This window comes from Anarhichas minor, unplaced genomic scaffold (genome assembly GCF_050575085.1).
Source record: "Anarhichas minor isolate MPS153535 unplaced genomic scaffold, ASM5057508v1 ptg000079l, whole genome shotgun sequence".
In the NCBI taxonomy this organism is placed as follows: domain Eukaryota; kingdom Metazoa; phylum Chordata; class Actinopteri; order Perciformes; family Anarhichadidae; genus Anarhichas; species Anarhichas minor.
The window spans coordinates 1,445,222-1,465,000 of record NW_027466525.1 but is presented as its reverse complement, the minus strand read 5'-3'; the positions used below and the strand labels follow the sequence as shown (position 1 = coordinate 1,465,000).

General features: G+C 44.5%; 1 protein-coding gene across 1 annotated transcript in view; it reads left to right on the top strand.

The window, feature by feature from the left end:
• Window positions 1-11,760, top strand: part of prdm1a (PR domain containing 1a, with ZNF domain) — a 13,210-nt gene extending 1,450 nt beyond the window's left edge. Inside the window, exons 2-7 of the mRNA XM_076081217.1 lie at window positions 1,589-1,921; window positions 4,136-4,255; window positions 5,433-5,685; window positions 8,735-9,795; window positions 10,048-10,176; window positions 10,285-11,760. Of these exons, the coding sequence (XP_075937332.1) occupies window positions 1,589-1,921; window positions 4,136-4,255; window positions 5,433-5,685; window positions 8,735-9,795; window positions 10,048-10,176; window positions 10,285-10,863 (2,475 nt within the window). The 3' untranslated portion in view covers window positions 10,864-11,760. The remainder of the gene's footprint in view (window positions 1-1,588; window positions 1,922-4,135; window positions 4,256-5,432; window positions 5,686-8,734; window positions 9,796-10,047; window positions 10,177-10,284) is intronic.
• Window positions 11,761-19,779: the final 8,019 nt, after the last annotated feature.

Sequence of the window (19,779 nt, the reverse complement as noted above, 5' to 3'; positions counted from 1 at the left end):
TGTGGTCTCTGTTGATCTGCTGCTTTTCTGCTCGCCTGCGTGGGATGAGCTGCATGTTTTTCCCTGAGTGTGTGTGTGTGTGTGTGTGTGTGTGTGTCTTGGGTGGGATCTCGTTTGAAGTTTTGTTTGCGCTGCTGTGGCCCCCCAAATGGAAAAGTTTTGGCGCTCCCTTCCTCATCACCCCCCCACCCCACCCTCCATGTCCATTACCAACACACACACACACACACACACACACACACGCGCTGGGAGTCGGGATGATTTGCCGGTTCCGCTGCAGTGCCACTCTGCTTCCAATTTTAGCTTCATTCAGACACAGACAGCATTTCCTTCCTCTGTCTTCAACCCCAGGAAGAGACGGGAGGAGGAGGAGAGGGGGGGGGGGGGGGGGGGGGGGGGGGTTAGGTTCATAATCCTCTCTCACACAAACTGATAACTGAGTTACACTTTCTGGAGAAAAAAAAGTCGTAAACACTCCAAAGGGAATGTGAGAAGTTAATTTGCTTTCACTGAGAGAGAGAGTTGTCTGAACAATTATCCAACGTCTACAAACAGGTTTCATTTACGGGAACATGTGGATTTAAAGGAAAATATTCACCAGCTGACGTTCGTTGTTGATGTCTGAAAGCATCAGGATTCGTTTTATTCTTTTATTTTAAAAGCCATTCGTTAGAAAATCTCTGAATTCTTAATGGACACAGAACACTTTTATACGAGACACGAGTCGAGTTCAGAGTCTCCAATCTCAGAGTGACTCATTCTCAATCAGACTTTGTGGTTTTTATGGACAGAAAAAAAGAAAAGACGAATGAGAAATCACTTAAATTCATTTTCCGAGAAGGGAAACATAATTTCTTATTGCGTCTGATGATAATCATCAAACAAATGAATAACATAAAGAGTAAAAAGGCTGGGTTCTGGTAGTTGTTGCCGGGCAAATGACCACAATATGTTCATCATTTTGTTGAAGTGATTATTTGTTGTTGTGAATGAATGCAGGTTTTTATTCCCTGATTGTTTCCCAAATTAGTTTTTTGTAAATAGTAGACAGGACAAACTGCTTCCCGTCCGTTTCCAAGTGTGTGTGTGTGTGTGTGTGTGTGTGTGTGTGTGTGTGTGTGTGTGTGACGGCAGCATTAGTCAGACCCCCCCCCCACTGAGTCACCCCACATAATAATCAGAGCTCTTCCTCTCATCTTGCTCTCCTTCTTCATCAGCTTTTATCACCTTTTGTCCTTTTCCTTTATTTTCCTCTTTTTCTTTCTGATCTTTTCCTCCCACATCTACTTTTCTTTTCTTACCTGACTTATCTTTTTTTCCCACTTAGTCCTCTGTCATTGCTTTTATCTTTGTCATCCTCTCTGTCTCTCTCCTGTCCTTCCTTTCCCCCCTTTCTCTTCTCACCTTTCTTTTTTCTTTCTTTGCCTCAGTTTGTTCTTCTTCCTTCCTTCTTTCTCTCTCCTTATTTTCCTTCTTCCCTCAGATCTCTCTTCCTCCATCCTCAGTCTTTCTGCATGTTTACATAAAGGAGATAAAAAATTTAAAATCTCTCTTTTTTTCCTCTCTTGTCCTCATTTCTTGCAACCAGGCGACCTCTCATAGCTCGGCCATGTTGACCAGTGAGGGGGCGCACGCCATGGAGGAGGACGACGACACGCACCACGGAGCCAAGATGGCCTCCACCGCCACCACCAGCTCCGGCTCGGACCGACCGGAGACGGCGGCGGCAGACGTGCACATGGAGATGGAGGAGGCGGACATGACCCGATGGACGGAGGCAGAGTTCGAGGAGAAATGCACGTACATGGTCAAAGACACGGCGTGGGAGGCGGGGCCAGACGGAGACTCCGTGACGACAACCAGGGCCGGGGCATCGCTGCCCCGGAACCTGGCCTTCAAACACCCGGCTGACAGCAAGGAGGTCAGAATCAGAAACACACACACAACCCGACAGACACTCAGGCAGAGAAAGCCATCTGCTCAGAGCTCGTGAGTCAGATCCCGGTCATGTAATGGAGAGGGGTCGTGTCTCGCCATAAAACTACGCGTACACATTACAGAGACGAATCTGTGTGTGTGAGTGAGTGGGTGTGTGAAACACCTTGAGCAGGAGTTTACACACACAAACACACACACACACACACACACACACACTGTAAATATAGTTGTGTGAACACTGCGACTTCATCGGCTCGTATCCTTACATGCACTGATGACGGCTTTATCACAAGTGTGTGTGTGCGTGTGTTTCAAATCTCATAGACGTCGTGTCGTGTCATTAAACTAGCTGCAGTACCGTTGCCTGCTGGCAGGGAGCGCAGTTCAACATCTCGACGGACAAAACGCATCAAACGGCTTCTGTTTGCTGAGGTTAACGAGGTTATAATGTCAACTTTGACCCCTCAGATTATTCTTCTTTAAAGAATAATGTGATTCAGGTTGTCTAGAAACCCCGAAGGTTCAGGGAAGATCTTTTGGAAGCCAGACACATCAGCTGATGATAATCAATAACTGCAGGTGAAGACAAATCTGATCAACACGTCTCTTTTCCTCTGTAAATCTTTCTCAACTAACCAAATAGCAAACCTTGTGACTTTAAAGTATAACGTTTTAATTATTGATCGAGCTGGAGGTGAAAAAGTCAAAATGTCAAAGCGTCAAAGGTTGAAACTGAGGTTAGATAACGGTGAAGTATTGCACAGAACCAAAATGACTCTCTGGTAACGTGAACAAAAACAGAATGTTTAGCAACTGAAACTTAAGACAAGTAGCTGCAAATTTGCATTTTCCATCAGCGCTAATTATTAATTATTATCATGCTCGTTTCCAGGTTCATGGTTGTATTTGGGGTTTCTACTGAAACATGTTAACATGCTTTAATTCTCAGAAAAGTCTTTATTTCTCACATAGTGTCTGTGTGAACCCCTCCTGTTAAAGGCACAGTTTTAACGCTTTCACACTTGCTTTATAATTAAAAAAAGACATAGATATCTCACTTTCTACAATATGGGATCCTTTAAATAACAACATCAGAACACAACTTTTTATAAGTGCTCAATTCAGAAAACAAATAAATGATCAAGAGCGTGAGAAAGCTTTGTCGTTTGCTGTCCATGACACAGATGTTAAGGTACAGATGTTAAGGTCTGCACACACAGCGGTGGATCTTTGCCGTGTTTGTCAAGGCAGTTGGAATCCGGGGAGACAAAAAGTGCATGACTGCAGGTCAAAGAGTCGGGAACTTTCGGCAATTTTGACACCTTGTGAGTTTGATCACATAGATTTTCTCGTCAGCGGCTTATCAACGGGAAACTGAGGCAAGAACCTGAGAGAGAAGCTGATTTGCTGATCAGCTAATATTTATCTGGAGGACGGGAGTTTGTCACTCTGATGACAGACGATTGTGTATTTGGGTCAAAGAAACATTTTAAAAGTATGTCAATAAGTTCAGGAAAAAAACAGGGAAAGAGGGGATTTCCCATTCCACTTTAGGGTTTTGGGAAAGACGTCTGTTTGCGTGGGTCATGCATGAAGACAATTGTGTGTGTGTGTGTTTGAACCCGATGTCTAGTCGCCACATAATCCCTTTCTTTTCTCTTCCTCCTCCTCCTTCCATTTTTCTTTTGTTCTTTGATTGAATCAGACAAGAAACAAAAGTTTTCTTTTATCTGGATGTTTCTGAAGTGGCAGAGTTTTGTTTTGATGTGGCGACGAGCGGAGGTGCGTCGAGAGATTTGAAAAGAGATTTTACAGTTTTTTTCTGTAACCTCACACTCCGAGTGAACCGAAGTGTGAGGTTCATTAATTATCTCCATGTGTTGACAGCTGCTTGGTCGTGTTTGTGCAAACAATAAGACTTAATCAGACTTAATGACACATATCACTGATGGATGTGCACGATGGCGTAAAAAAAACACACACACACTTAAACACTCCGTAACTACGGCAAGTATAATCCTTGCATCTCAACAAGTTATAATCTGTCGTTTTTAAGATATTGAAAGGGAGTTGATGAGTAACATTTTTTGCACAACATATTCAGGCTTGACACACACGCACAACAACACACTTCAAAGAACTCTCCGATCTTTTGTGTAACCCGTCTGTGTGTGTGTGCGTGTGTCTTTGCGTGCAGGTGGTCGGCGTATGCAGCAGGGAGTACATCCCCAAAGGAACTCGCTTCGGTCCCCTGGTGGGAGAGATCTACACGGCCGACAGCGTCTCCAAAGACTCCAACCGCAAATACTTCTGGAGAGTGAGTCTCACACACACACACACACACACACACGCACACACACACACACAGAGACACACACGCTTCCTCAGAAGCCGGAGGGACCCCTTCCTGTGACGTCACACGCGTCTAAAGTCAGTCAGTGGAACAGGAAACTGGGCTCACTGTTTTTCTGTGTGTGTGTTCATGAGACAGAGACGCGGATGTGATGTCATACTGTGGTTCCTGTAAGTCCACACACACACACACACACACCGTTCGACAGAATACTCTCCATCACTACCAGTAACTGGCAGTGAGAGTACACACGCCTCCAAACCACCTACCTGACCACCGCCTACCTGTGTGTGTGACTTGCATGAAAAGAAAGAGACACTATGCTCCAAACCACAGCCAGACACTAAATCTGAAAGGTGTTCCATTCATGCTCATATCGCACTTTCTCACACACACACACACACACACACACACACACACACACAAACTGAGAGCCGAGAGAAAACGAGAGATCGAGGGGGAGTGAAAGAGAGGGGGAGGAGAGGTAGAAGATGAGTTGGTCCTTCCTTTCCCTTTTCAATATAAAAGAGGATCTCCTCCACCGCGACACTCTTGTCTGAGGGAGACGAAGATGAAGAGAGCGACATGGTGAGGAAGAAAGGGACGGAGGGACGGATGAATAATAAATTAGACAGTTGGACAGTTTGTTACCTCCTACTTTGTATTTTCTAGTTACTTTTTTATTTGCTGTCGTTATTTAGTCAAAATTTTAGTTTTTCGGACATTTTCTTGATTATTAAATTAGTTCTTTAATTATTTACACATTTATTTTGTGAGTTTTTGCTTCTCATTTACATATCTGCATTCTCAGCTACTTACTAATGAACACATTTAGTCACTGGGTTATTTGAAGAGTTCTGAGTTACTTTCTCCGTTCTTTAGTTGTTGTTAGTTGGTAATTAGTTAGTTGAACGTTGTCGGCGAAGCGTCGTGAGGAGGAAGTGAATGAAGGGGAAAAAATACAATGATTTACATAAAACTCATCAAAAAAAGATACTTGTAGTGGCTAAAACTTCTACCCCATCAGAATGATCAGAAACAGGAGAAACACTTTAATAATAATAATAAAAATGATCCACAATAATAATCAAAAATAAATCCCAAAAATGTAATCTAAAACGTATATTTCTTCTTCCTCCAGATCTACGAGGACCGGGAGTTCCACCACTTCGTCGACGGTCTAGATGAGAGCCGCTCTAACTGGATGCGCTACGTGAACCCGGCCCACTCAGCGGCCGAGCAGAACATCGCGGCGTGCCAGAATGGCATGGAGATCTACTTCTACACGGTGAAGCCCGTCCCCGCCGGCGCCGAGCTGCTCGTCTGGTACTGCCACGACTTCGCCCGACGTCTCCACTACCCGCCGTCCGGAGAGCTGATGATGCAGACAATCAGTAAGTCCACAAGTTGTTTTTTATCTTTTTATAAATCAATAAAAAGAGCAACAAGCTGACTTTTATTGTGAAAGAACAGGCTGTTTTTATTAAATGCCTGATTCTGAGCTGCTGTTAGAAAATATATCGATGTAGGTGTGTGTGTGTGTGTGTGTTGAGTGTCTCCTGTCGCCGCTCTTAAAGTCTCACGGTGTTTGAGTGTAGCTGTGTCTCCTTCCTCTCTGAACGTTGGCCTGTCATTATCTCACACACACACCCACACGAGTACAAGACCAACAACCTTTCATCTCTGTCAGTGCCATCGTTGTATTGTGTGTGTGTGTGTGTGTGTGTGTGTGTGTGTGTGTGTGTGTGTGTGTGTGTGTGTGTGTGTGTGTGTGTGTGTGTGTGTGTCAGTGACAGTGTAATTACACAGACAGGGGGGATATGGCCCCTAATGCCACAGTCTTACACACTTAAACACCCACTTTTAACATGAAAGCTCACACTCGCATACAACCTCAATAAAGGGAGCAGAGACTGTGTGTGTGTGTGTGTGTGTCTTCCGTGACCTTTTTTATGAGTGAAAAAACATCTAAAAGTAAGCGTCAGATTTCTCCGTCCTCATAGAGAACTATACTTCTGACGCAGCGGATTCACTGCACTTTAGTGGAGCAGATCAAAGAGAGAGTGAGCGAGAGAGAGAGAGAGAGAGAGAGAGACAGAGAGAGAGAGAGAGAGTGGGCGCTCAGGGGTTTCCAGGTGTGACTGTGGGCTAATGGCAGTGTTACGCTGGTAGAGGAACCAGCAGACCCAGCCTGGGTGACTCCACTGCCCAGGGGATAAATGCGCATGACCTGGGGGGGAAAGAGGCAGGAGGTACCCTCTCCCCCCAAAAAAAATAAAAGCCTGAGTGTGTATACAGTATATGTGTTGTCTTTAATTAGCTGCCTCTGTCATTAAGCCCCACGGACTTCTGTTGACCTGCCAGTGACTTGAATACTGCTGTTTACCTGAAACACGTACCTGCACTTGCTCTGCAGAGCTTTAAGTTCTTCGTTTGTTTTTTGGGCTTCTGCTGAGCGTACGTTCCTCAAATGAGTACTGAATGGGACAGGAGTTTTTTAGCGTTTTTTTAGAGTCAGAAATAATGTCATCGGCTGAGTAAAACCAAGAAAAGACCACAATCCTTCTGACTAAGTAACGGTGAACCGAAACCCGGCTACAGGGGCGATAAGGTAAAAGGAGAGGAAGCTACTGATACGAATCCTCGTATTCAGGCTACTTGAAAATATGCAATCCGGTTATCTAAGTTGATTTAAGTTCTCGTTTCGTTCGATTTCAGCATATTTTTGTGTCGTTTTGTATCATATGGATGTGTCTCACTATTTCGTTCTGGCCTTTTCTTTGTAAATTAAACTCAGCAACATCCTGTATTTCAATCCCCGAGGAGTGCGACAACACGTCTACTGCGTGTTTATCTCTCTGGTTTTCGCTCTTTCCAGTGCAGTCATAGCAAAACCAGACGTGTGTGTGTGTGTGTGTGTGTGTGTGTGTGTGTGTGTGTGTGTGTGTGTGTGTGTGTGTGTGTGTGTGTGTGTGTGTGTGTGTGTGTGTGTGTGTGTGTGTGTTCAAAGACGCTCTGATCTGCTGACAAAAACACTCTCTCTTCTGTCACACACACACGCAAGCATGACATGCCAACGCATTCACACCCACTCTTTTCATCTCAAACACATGCTAGCAAATACTGTGTGTGTGTGTGGAGGGGGATATATCTGCTGCTTGAAAAGACCAGAGAGAAGGTGGAGGAGGGCGTGCTGGAGGTAGAGTCGCGCCTCCCACCCCCTCTGTTGACTACTTGAACTTCCTGGCAGAGGGGCCGTGTTGACAGATTAATATCTCCAAGATGGCCGCCCTGTTTGTTTTCTAGAAAAAAGGGAAGGAGGGAAAAGGAGGAGGAGGAAGGCTAACTGATAACCTCAGTGTTTACACTCTGCCGCTAAACTACTGATGTAAGGGTCACCGACTGAGTGAGAGGGCGAATCGGGGAGGGAAGAGTCAAACAAATTTCATCAGTGCTGGCAGTCAGGATTAACTTTGACAAGCTCCATCTCTCTCTCTCACACACACACACACACACACACACACACACACACACACACACACTCCCCTCTGGGTGACCTCGTGGTAAAACGTTGACTGGGCAGTAAATGAGCTTACAGATAATAGACGGCGGCGTTTTAAGGGGCCATTTAACAGCCGAGATGTGCTGCTAGCTGACTAGCCAGGGCTTTTAGAGAGAGAGTGTGTGTGTGTGTCGTGAGAGCTCTCCTCCTAATCCACTCTTTCATCATGCGGAGGAGACAGTAGGTGTGAGTGACTGAGGAGGAAGCTCTCTAATCTGACCTCTGACCCGGAAACAATAGTGCATGGCGAGGAAAATCAGTAGAGTAGGAGCTTGATCAGAAGAGTGAGTGTGTGTGTGTGTGTGTGTGTTCGTTCACCAAAAGTGGAAGAGTCAACAAATCAGACAGAGGCCTTTGTCTGCATGCGCCTCTGTGTAACTTGTCACGAGGTGTGTGTGTGTGTGGGTGGAGGGCAGCTGGAGGCCAAGCAAGGATATCTTTAGCAGGAAACCTTCCATCAGCTCTGTGTGTCTGCCACCATCTTTGATTGTATCTTGATTTTATAGGCACACACTCACAGATACAAACACACACAACGCCTGAAGGCAGCTGTCACGCCTCACTTCCTGTCTTTTGCCCCCTCGTACCTCAAGCTCGTTCGTCAAATCTGTCACCTTAATTGACCCACTGAGTTACTTATGGTGCTCCTTAACCCTGTGACACACACACATACACACACACATCTTTGCTGAAGAAAGCTTCGTGACATGCAGAGCTTTTTTCTCTGTAGAGTTTTCATAGAAGTCATGGCTACTACTTTAAATGGCAAAACATTGGAGGCATGTATGAATTGGCCCCCAAAGGGGAACCAGGAGGACCGTATCTTGATCTGGTGAACTCCCACTGACCCCCCTTCTCTCGCTCTCTTTCTGTCCCTTCAGAGCAGTCTCTCAAGCAGCAGCAGGTGAGCAGCGAGGGGCGTGTGGTCTCCAGCCCGTCTCCTGTCGCGGTGACCCCCACACCGCCCAAGAGGGAACACAGCGTCCTCTCCATTCTCCGCGGCACCTCCTCCTCCTCCTCGTCCGTAAAGAGGGAGCCCAGCCGGCCGCTCCCCACCCGCCCGCGCTGCGCCGACAGCCCCGAGCAGCCCCTGTACCCCCGCGCCCTCTACCCGGCTCTCAGGCCCCACCCTCACATCCACGAAGACTTCCTTGGCCACACACCCGGCCAGCTTGGTTACCCCTTGACCCATTCCCCTGGCAACCAGTCCTCAGCCACACCCAGCCCGTCGGCGAGGAGCAGCCCGGACAGCAGCCCCCAGGGGAGCCCCTCGGGCCCGGCTTCTTTCTACCCCGCCAGACTGGGTTCGTACCCCGGTTACTCCCCGCCACCTACCCCCCTCTCCTCATCCTTCTACCCTCCAGGCGCCCCTTACTCACGCTACCTCCTTCCCCATCACTACCCTCTCCCTGGCGGCGGCATCCCCGCCGTAGGAGCAATCTTTCCCAGGATGTACCCCTTCTACAGCAGCCTCCTGCCCCCTCACGTGCCCCTCCTGCCCTCCGACACAGCCGGGAGGCGTTTCCTGATGCCTGACCACGTCCACCCTGCCTCCATCTCTGCCCAGAGAGATTTCCTCCTCCCCCGGCCCACCAGTGCCTTCCAGGCGGCCACCTCTCTGAAGGACAAAGCAGCGCCTCACCACCCTTACCCGGGGCACCCTCACCCACACAGACCCGCCCACGTCCCCTCCAGCGGCTCCCCGACGGCGGGCACAGCACCCCCCAACGAGCGGGTGCCCACCAAGCCTACCTCAGCCCTGCTGGGCAACGCCAGCGACCATTGCTCCGACGAGGAGGCCATCAACCTCAGCAAGGTGAAGCGCGGGCCGGGCTCAGCGGGCTACAAGGCGCTGCCGTACCCGCTGAAGAAACAGAACGGCAAAATCAAGTACGAGTGCAACGTGTGCAGCAAGACCTTCGGCCAGCTGTCGAACCTGAAGGTGAGGATCTGAACACCGCCGAGTCGTTCCGTGTTTGTCTTTCAACATTTCCATTGATGGAATGATAATAAGGCGGTAAATCAGTGAGGATGGTAGTGCAATCATTAGGCCGCAGAGCAGGTTTTACAGCACTTAAAAGAGCAAGGACTGCCATAAAAAGATAATATTGCTTTACCACTTTTATTTTGTTGGTTTGTTTGACGTTTACAATATCTGAATATGCCTAAGCAGATCTTCTTCTCTGTCATGCAGGTTCATCTTCGAGTCCACAGTGGAGAGAGGCCCTTCAAATGTCAGACCTGCAACAAAGGCTTCACGCAGCTGGCTCACCTGCAGAAACACTTCCTCGTCCACACTGGGGAGAAGCCACACGAATGCCAGGTGAGAAGCAATGCTGACGGGCGGATTTCCTGAACAGATGAGTTGATGAGCAACATTTAGTTTGTGGGTTGCTACAAGCCGCTGACAATATATTTTCGTCACTTCCAGGTTTGTCACAAGCGCTTCAGCAGCACCAGCAACCTGAAGACTCACCTGCGCCTCCACTCGGGGGAGAAGCCCTACCACTGCAAACTCTGCCCAGCCAAGTTCACCCAGTTCGTCCACCTCAAGCTGCACAAGCGCCTGCACTCCCGCGAGCGCCCGCAGAAATGCCCCCACTGCCACCGCCACTACATCCACCTGTGCAGCCTGCGGCTCCACCTGAAAGGCTACTGCCCGGCCGTCTCCGGCCAGTCCGCCTCGGAGGAGCTGCAGCACGCCAACGAGGAGATCGAGCGCTTCGACGTCAGCGAGCACGCCGAGCAGCTGGAGCAGCTGCAGGGAGGGGCGGAGGTGGAGGCCATGCTGGAGAAGCAGGTCTTGGGGTTGCTGTGGAGTGAGCCGGACCTCAAGTCCTCCCACTTCCACCCACACCACAAGGGCGGCGCCGCCGACCTTCTGTCCGCGGGTTACGGTGCATACGAGTCCCCGAATGAGACGTCGGTCATCAAGATGCGGCACAGCGGCACCGTCCTGTCGCTTTCCGCCAACGTCACCGTAAAGCAGGAGTCAGAGGATCACGCATAAGTGACAAAGACTTACACGATTTGCGGGCGGACTGGGTTGCCAGTAGCAGCAGCTGTAAATAGATAATTCTCTACCTGGTTGTCATCAGGAGTGACGTCATGATCACACCAGGTTTTCAACCTATCAGGGACTCGCGAACTCAGGGCTCAAGAGACACTGTCCCGTGACTACTTGGCGGTTTATTATACTTAGAGACAATCATCTACCCAGGATTTACCTTGGATGTAATTAATATAATGCTATTATCATTATTGTTGCTGTATTATTTGGTCTCTATTTTCAAATGTCTTTGTTTGATCAATTAGTTGTTATATAACCTCCTTAATTTATTACACTTTTTATTTGTTGTCTTCAAAAGCAATAAGTGGAAGGGATGGTTACACTGACGGGGTGAAATCAATGTAAAAGACTATTTTTCTGTGGATGTTATTTTTGTTTTTTTCTCTGATAGTCACTCTCTCTATGCCTGTATCCGTCCGTCCTGCGACCTCTGACCTATAGAACCAGGGTTGTCCACTCTTCAGGGGTTTATTTTCTATTTAAATTTAGAAACAAAAATAGCAGGTTTAAAAAAAAAAAAATTTAAAAAAAAGGGTTGAAAAACTCGCCAAAGTGCGGCACATAAATTTGTTAATTTAGCAAGAAGAGCTTTATTTGAACCGTGCTTGATAGCTTCCCTAAAGTATGTCTGCGTCCTTTTCTGATGCCTGAACTTAATTTAAAACAAAAAAGGGCATTTTTTTCTTTGTATATTTTTCACAACGGTTACCTCAGTGTGTGTGTGTGTGTGTGTGTGTGTGTGTGTGTGTGTGTGTGTGTGTGTGTGTGTGTGTGTGTGTGTGTGTGTGTGTGTGTGTGTGTGTGTGTGTGTGTGTGTGTGTGTGTGTGTGTGTGTGTGTGTGTTAAAGGGACAGCTAAAGGTGGGAGCTTTCTATTTATTTGCGTTTTGCTACTTGAAGAAGAAACCAAAACTAAACTGGAGTGCAGCTCTTCACGTGGTCCAAAAGGAGCGGCACAGCCCGCACATGTAGCACATACTGGACCCCCCCCCCCCCCCTTTTATTTCTCGTCACTCCTGTTTTTATTTTTCTACAACACTGTCAACGCCCAACGGGGAGGTGAACATCCTCCGATTTAGGGTTTCACACTTGACGCTAGTAACCAAAGTTCACGTAGCTTTAATTTTCACACCAAAAAATAAAACAGAAGAAAGGAAAATGAAAACAAGGGAAGAAGGACTAAAGGAATCAAAATGCTGAAGAAGAGAAGATGCGTGTGTATATATGATGAAGTGTTCACTCTTTCACTGTGGTCTCAGTTTGGTTTTTTTTATGTAGAGGTTTTGTTGTTTGTTAATATTTTCGGTTGAGAAGCAATGGCCCCTTCTTCAACCCCACCCGTCCGCCATCTTGTTGAACTGGCATACACCAAAGCACCTCGGCCTTCTTTTTTTATGCACTGGCCCCCCCTCCTCCTACTTTATAACTTCAGTACCGATGCTTGCACCATTTACACTGTGTACAATATCACTGAAACCGGTCATAACGGCATTAAGACTCAACTTAATGTCGCTAAAGCAACTGTGATTTTTCTGTAGCAGTTGTAACAACAACCTGAATCTGTAGCTCCTCTGTTTCATCTCATCCTCTCTCTCTAATGTTCGACCAAAGCGTCTCTTTCTCTGTTCGGAGCTTTAACTCCAGAGGACTGTCTCTGTTTACATTCTGGTTTACATAGTTATTTATGTGCAAAAATGTAAAAAAGAAAAAAAAAGTGTAAATTATGATATAAATGTTCACTGCTCTAATCTAAACCCTGTGGCTCTGTGTGTTCTTACATGTGTGAACGTATGTATGAAAGTCACCTCAGATAATTGAAGTGGAAGTGTACAGACATTATATATATATATATATATATATATATATATATATATATATATATATATATATATATATATATATATATATATATATATATATATATATATATATATATATATATATATATATATATATATATATATATATATATATATATATATATATATATATATATATATATATTAAACTCACGTGTATATATATCACTCACGTGTGTGTAGTGGTAGAGCTAATGAATATTTAACTCTTAAATACTTTACTATATTCATTTTATTATTTGAAAGGCACATCTGCCATTTTAATTGTTTACAGGTGAGAGGTTTCTTTTTAAAAAGCTTTATCCATTTTTTTTATTCACCATCAGCAACCATTCTCTCCAGAATGGTAGCCTTGAAACCGAAATACACGTTTTGGTGAAATTAATCAAAAAAAGGAACAATATTTTAGTTTCCTGTGAAGGTATAATGGGTAAAGTATAATGGGACACTGGCTAGCTGTTAAGCTACAGGCTATAACAAAGGAAGCTAAGCTAACAGAATGGCTAAGTTCTCAACAACTACAGTAACCTTACTCTTTAAATATATATGTTTACTCAAAATATAACTTTTTTTTCAACGTGTCAAATAAAAAATAACCGTAGATAAACTTGTGAAAGTCATGAAATGCAATCTATTGGTTTCTTGTACATGGACATGAATTTTCGTGTCTCTCAGGACAAAAACAATAATATTAATGATAACTTTAAAAACAGAGTTTACAAAGTGCTTTGACAGACAAAGCAGCAAAAGCAAGACAATAATAACAGAAAGCTCAGTGCGGCGCAACAAAGCACGACAACTAAGGTGAACAGCACAATAGATGAAAATAAACCAAGAAATAAATCAAATTAAATAATTCAGTAAAATCAATATATAAAAATAAAACGCTAATGCCAATGGAAAGAAAATTTGGATACTTTTTTTGTGGTGGACACAAATCAAAGGCATCCATGAGGCCATGAAACGATTAGTATTAAATATTTCACCGCGTTGTGGTTTTATTGCCGAAACACTAACGTTTGTGACAGTTCTCCTAAATCTAACCAAGTGTTTGTTTGTAGCATAAATCTAACTTTCATTTTGTTGCCCTAAACCAAACTGTACGTAGTTATTTGAAGCCCAGCCATTATATTGTTCCCAAACCTCTCGAGGTGTTTTTGTTGCCTAAACCTAACTTTTGTTCTGTAACGTAATGTCACCCCGAAAAAAAGAATTGATCCGAGCAACACGAAAAAAAACAGACAATCCATGTCCCTGTACACGAAAACCAACAGATTGCATTCTGGTACTATTTCAGGAACTACCATGAGACTGTGTTGCGTCTACGGATTTATGCTGCGTTCACGTGCTCCTCGAATAGTTCGGAGGTCGACTTCTGACTTGGGTGAGCCTTTAGTCGTAATATGGAAACAACATGGTCGCTTCAAAGAAGATGTGTTGTGTTGTGTTCCATTACTCGGAGCGTTTAAAACAACACGTTTCTAACTAAGTGTGCTCAAACATTTTGAAGATTAATATCAGTGATTTTGTAGACTTGTTGCTGCACCAGTACATTTCCTAAAACCACTAAAATATGTAGCATTTGTAGCACAAAGTGCTTTGTCATAAATGACAAAAGAAACCGACACAAAATACATATTAATTAATAAAATAATGAATGAAATAAGGGTGGAAAGAGATGCTGCCTCTAAATGGGGTCGTGTTTACGGCGTTCATATGAACGTCCCTCGTATTCACAAACTCGTGAGTGGAAATCTTGCTAAAGCTCACGAGTTTGTGACGTGTTTGCTGATGTTTTCATAAATAGTGGAGATCGTGGAAGATCATTTTATCGGTGGATGGAAAGTTCATTTATATAATTTTAGTGGCATTTCTTTGTAATTTTACAACATGTCTGAGGAAGATGTTGAGTCCCAACGAATTCTTCTTTCTCTTCCGTCATTACGCCTTTGCATTTCCTGCATTACCTCACCTGCTTGAGAGCTGGCTGAACTGTGGGCCTCGGTGGCTTCCAGACGCCAAAAGTAACGTCCGTGATGCCGATGCCGAGCAGGGTTGCTTTCACGACCACTTCAACGCCGAGCACACTGTGTACACGACTTTCCGTGTGCGATAGTCAAGATAGGATGAGATGAAATCTTGAACAACAAATATTTTAGCTGCCATAGGTAAATATTTGAAGAGATTCACACGATGACAGTGTGTAAGAAGGTTTTAGGACAAGAAAGGCCCTGAACCTGCACAGGTGTTTTCACTTAATTACTCAGGCTGTGTGTGAGTGGCCTCTCCCTCACACTTCCTGTTGCACCTGTGAGTTAAAGAAAAGACAGCAAACTAAAAGAAAGAGACAGACCATTACACAAACTGCAGATAAAACCAGCTCAGGGGGGAAAAAGCATCTCCAGCAAAGTTTCAGAGCCGTGTTTTAAACTTCCAACACAATGATTCCTTAAATTTGAACCTCCGCAGTAAACCGGGCTCTGGTGTCAGTTGGAGCGTCGTGAATCTTTATGTCTGTTTCCTGTGCAACGGCAAGCTTTAAACCAGGAGCAGGAAACGGGGACACGGCTCCTCGTGCCCTGTGGGCTGCAGTAACTGTGGTCTGTCTTTTATCCTGCGCAGCACACGAGTCTCATTTTAGAGCCAAGAGTCGTCAGTCGTCAACAATCTCAATCGAAACTGGATCGTATCTTCACCGACACGGAACCGTGAGTTATGACTAACAGATCAGAAACATGAGGAAGAACATGAAAGGAGTTAAAATAAAAGTGAATATGGACAGTTGTGTGTACGGACAAAAAAAAGAGAAAATAAACTCCTTCAGTTTCTCTGAGCGTCTAAAAATGACGGGTTTACATTTGAAAACTCGTAAAAATGCTAAAGGAGTCAATGCTAACGTTGGCAAGCTAAGCTAACAAGCATCTGTTTTACCAAGTGAGATATGCATGAGCACAGTGGGTTCTCCGAAAGCACAAAGGGCCTCAAGCAGTAGTGGTTGATGGCAGTTTTTAGAGCAGAAGTTCACAGCATGTTCACCGATGTCACAAATAATAATAATAATATGATTAATATTTCTATTTTCCTTAAAGGAAGATCATTGAAATGTCATTTCATTATATATCTACCGAGGGTTGAAAACCAATCAGCAGCATCAGCAGAGAACAGGAGATAAATATCTGTCATATATTTATTATGTTATTATGTTAAATTGGATAAATTTAATTAAAATTCAATTCAAACATACAAATGTAAAAGGCAAATGCTGTTGCTTTAAAATAACTGTAACCACCTCAGAATATAACCTTTGGACAACAGTTGTTTTCTCCATCAACTGAACATCACTTATCACTGATCGGTTCAGTTGTTCAACGTCAGAAGTGTCACAGATTTATGACAAATTAATTTTGGGCCAATTCAAAACCGTATTCTTCTGTCATGACAGCAGCCAGCTGTACAAATTGACATTTGGCAGAAGGGAAGTGATGAAACACATTCCATGTAATTAAGGAATCCCACGTAGAGTGAAGAAGTCACTGTATGAGAGAGCAGCTAACATCACTGGCTGCGCCCCCACCCTTTGACTCAGCATCTTTCACTTTTGCACACCGCGTCTCTCTTTCCTGTTTGTTCTGTCTTATTATTACTATCAGGGAAACTTCTCAAGTCACCCGTTGACACGGCGAGTTCCACTACCTCAGCACCGTGACGCCGGGGTTTCACAGCACTTTTCTGACCGGGGGAGGACGACACCCACCGCCACTGGAGGAAGAGGGCCCAGACGCATGTAGAGCGAAACACAAGGCCCTGAGACCAGGTTTGTTTTTTATCTCCGATTTCCACAGAGGGTTTCGATAAAGTTATCTTACGAAAGTCCTCCCCGTCACGCAAACAGCTTCAGCGAGATGTTTTGAAGAAAAGGGGACGCCCACGATTTAGAGTTAAAAGAAGTCCATTTGGTGTCCTGTCTGCACATCTAATCATTCTGTCGTGATTTCATGTGAAATTCTCTCATCCTAACAATTATTTATTCACCATATGTGGACATTGCAGCAACAATCCATGTTGTTCCGTACTTTACCTGCAGTGGAGCGCTGAATACTGCTGTAACACCGCGGTCCTGTTTTGGCGCAAACGAGCCGCGCTGCGATCATTTGGTAATTTCCCAAACAAGGTCAACAGCACAGTCTGATGACGGGGGTGAATTCACACTTACAGCGTCACAGCTTAGAGTTGAGATTTCAAATTGAATAAGTTTAAAGAGTTAATGTGACTTCGTTTAGACACTCGGTTTTGACGGCAACTATTAGTCAACTGAGAGTTAAATATAAGAGATTCAGAGTATGATTAACCCTACGTTTGCTCAAAACACCAACAAATGAACTCGTCTCAGTTTGCTGTGTGTGGGTGTTGGGGTTAGGCGGGGGTTGTTTTGGTTTTCTATATATTTGTAGGATTTTTAATGAAGCTGTGATAGAAAAACACCATCTCACAGAGGGAGTTATCTCTATCGTCTCTTTTGGAAGAACCATTTTTTTTGTTTTAAAGAACTGTATTGTGTTTGTTCTTTTAATTTAAGCCTTATTGTTATTCTTTATTATGTGCATTCCTTTTTGGAAAATTGTTAATACGGACCGAAATGAATTACTGCTACTGCTCCTTAAAGCTAGGGTGGGTAATGCTTTTCATCACATTCCGACAGAAAACAATGAATCAAATGCTCTGACGGAAAAAAAAGAAAGCAATCTCGTATCTCTGGCTGTCGCAGGATTTTAATAAGCCCGTGCACTCATTGCTCGTCACCGGAGTCTTCCTCCAGCTGCTAGCTTCACAGGTGTGAGTACGAACAACAGCTGTGTTGGTTGCTGACGTCCATAACTATAATTTGGGGGGGGGGGAGGCCTGAAGGGACGAGCTGTCAGCGTTGGCGACTTGGCGACTTTCTCGCTAGATTTAGTCACTTTTGGAGCTAATGCAGCTAGCTACTGTCATTGGAGAAGAGTTGGGCTGTTACCCAGTACTCTGAGTACTCTTGCTGGTTTCTCAAATGGTGCTGACACCAGCATTAAATGAAGAACAACAATGCACTTGTGTTCCATCGTTGTGTCTGAATCCAGATCCTGATGCAGTGGATTTTCCATTGTTAGAATAATATGTACAGCATTGCTTCTGAGTGGATTCTGCTTAATGTTGATGATGGTCCGTCCAACACTTTGGTCAAAGACAGACTGCCAGCTGTGCACATTCATGGTCCCTTGAGGATGAATCCTATAAGATTATTGGTGACTCCTGACCTTTTATCCAGCGCCGCCATCAGACTGAAATTTCAGACTTTTGAACTTCTCTCATCAGGATGCAGCTTCAGACTGCGAGGCTGCAGCGGAGAGAGTCAACACTAAACAGCAACAGCTCTGCTGTCATCGTTTCAGAGAAGATACACACACGCCCACACACACACATTCTCACTCGCACAAACAAACACTTGTGCACTTATTGAGAAACGTATAAACACACTCAAAGAAACCAGGAAACGCACATGCACTTTTTGTACAGTTACAAATTAAAACATATACACACACAAACACTTACACACACACAATACAGACACATATTGAACATTTGTCTTTCATGTCTCAGTTTTGTCATTTGTTTCTCGGGACATCTCGCGTCAGTTTCCCATGAAATGTTGCGATTAGTTTCTCATCATAACGAAACCACAAACTAAACAAACCCTTCAACACCCACACAAACACACACACAAACACACACACACAATCTCTCCATCTCCTCCAAGCTGCGTTCCGGTGTGACGCCACTGAAGACGGGTTTTTTTTCGGAAACAGAGCGGCGTCCCCCGGCGGGTGATTTACCGTAAACGCGCCTCAGCACATCATCATGTCGGTCAGACTCAGCGGAGGAGGCTCACTGGTCAGGACGGGTGACTCAGACTCGTTAACCCCCTCTGCCCTCACCCCCTTTTCCCAAAACTCACTTTTCACTCCCATAACTGACAGGAAGTCAAGCTTTCGATTGGCTAATAGAGAGACTCTCTTGAAGTTGAAAGATGTGGAAGATATCGTCGTTAAATCCACAGCAGTACTTCCTCAAAAAATACTTGGAACAAATGTAAGCATGACGGAGACGACTGGGAGCCAAATGTTTCCCCAAATTAAGACCACATTTCCCATAAAGCCCGTCACAAATAAGAGCTTTGCCTTTGTCTTCACTGACAACAATAATCATCTTTTCTTTCTTTGTCTACTTCAGAATCTGCTGTCACAAAACATTTTGCCATTAATGCCATACATGTTGTATTTGTACATGTGCTTTGTAATAACTCAATGTAACCCTAGGTCAAACATGTTGGTTTATGACCAAAAACCTGCAAAACTAATAACGTTCCCATGAGCTTTGCACCGCAAATAAAGGCGTCGACAAATCATGTTGTGTGAAACAGACATATTTAAAACGTACACAACGCAGGCTCCGTAGTCTGAACCAAGACTTCAACTTTATTCGTCCTTTCAACCTCGACAAAGGCAGCGCAGACCAGATTCACTTTTTCTTATTCTCACCCTTCACAATAAAAGCCCTAGACATATACACTGTGCAACTGTTCACCAGAGAGAACTGAAATTCACTCAATAACAATAAAACTCGATAAAATATCTTCCAGCTTTAGTCTATACAACAGTTTACCTCAGACGCTGCTCTGGGTCAACAGGATCCTAGTTGGAATCTGTTCAAATATTTTTGTGGAAAAGTGTTACAACCGTTGCACATTTGCATCGCTGCAGGTTTGAATAGTTTTGAGTATTTCGCATTTTCCATGTTGGTTATTCATCACGCTTCCTGTGTGTGAAGGCCAAAACACGTAAACATTATGCCTTGTAAATATCAGCATGTTAGCATTGCTGTCATTGGCATTTTAGCACTACAGTGCTACACTACAATACAGCCTCACAAAGCTGCTGACGAGGCCGTAGACGCTTTACCTTGAT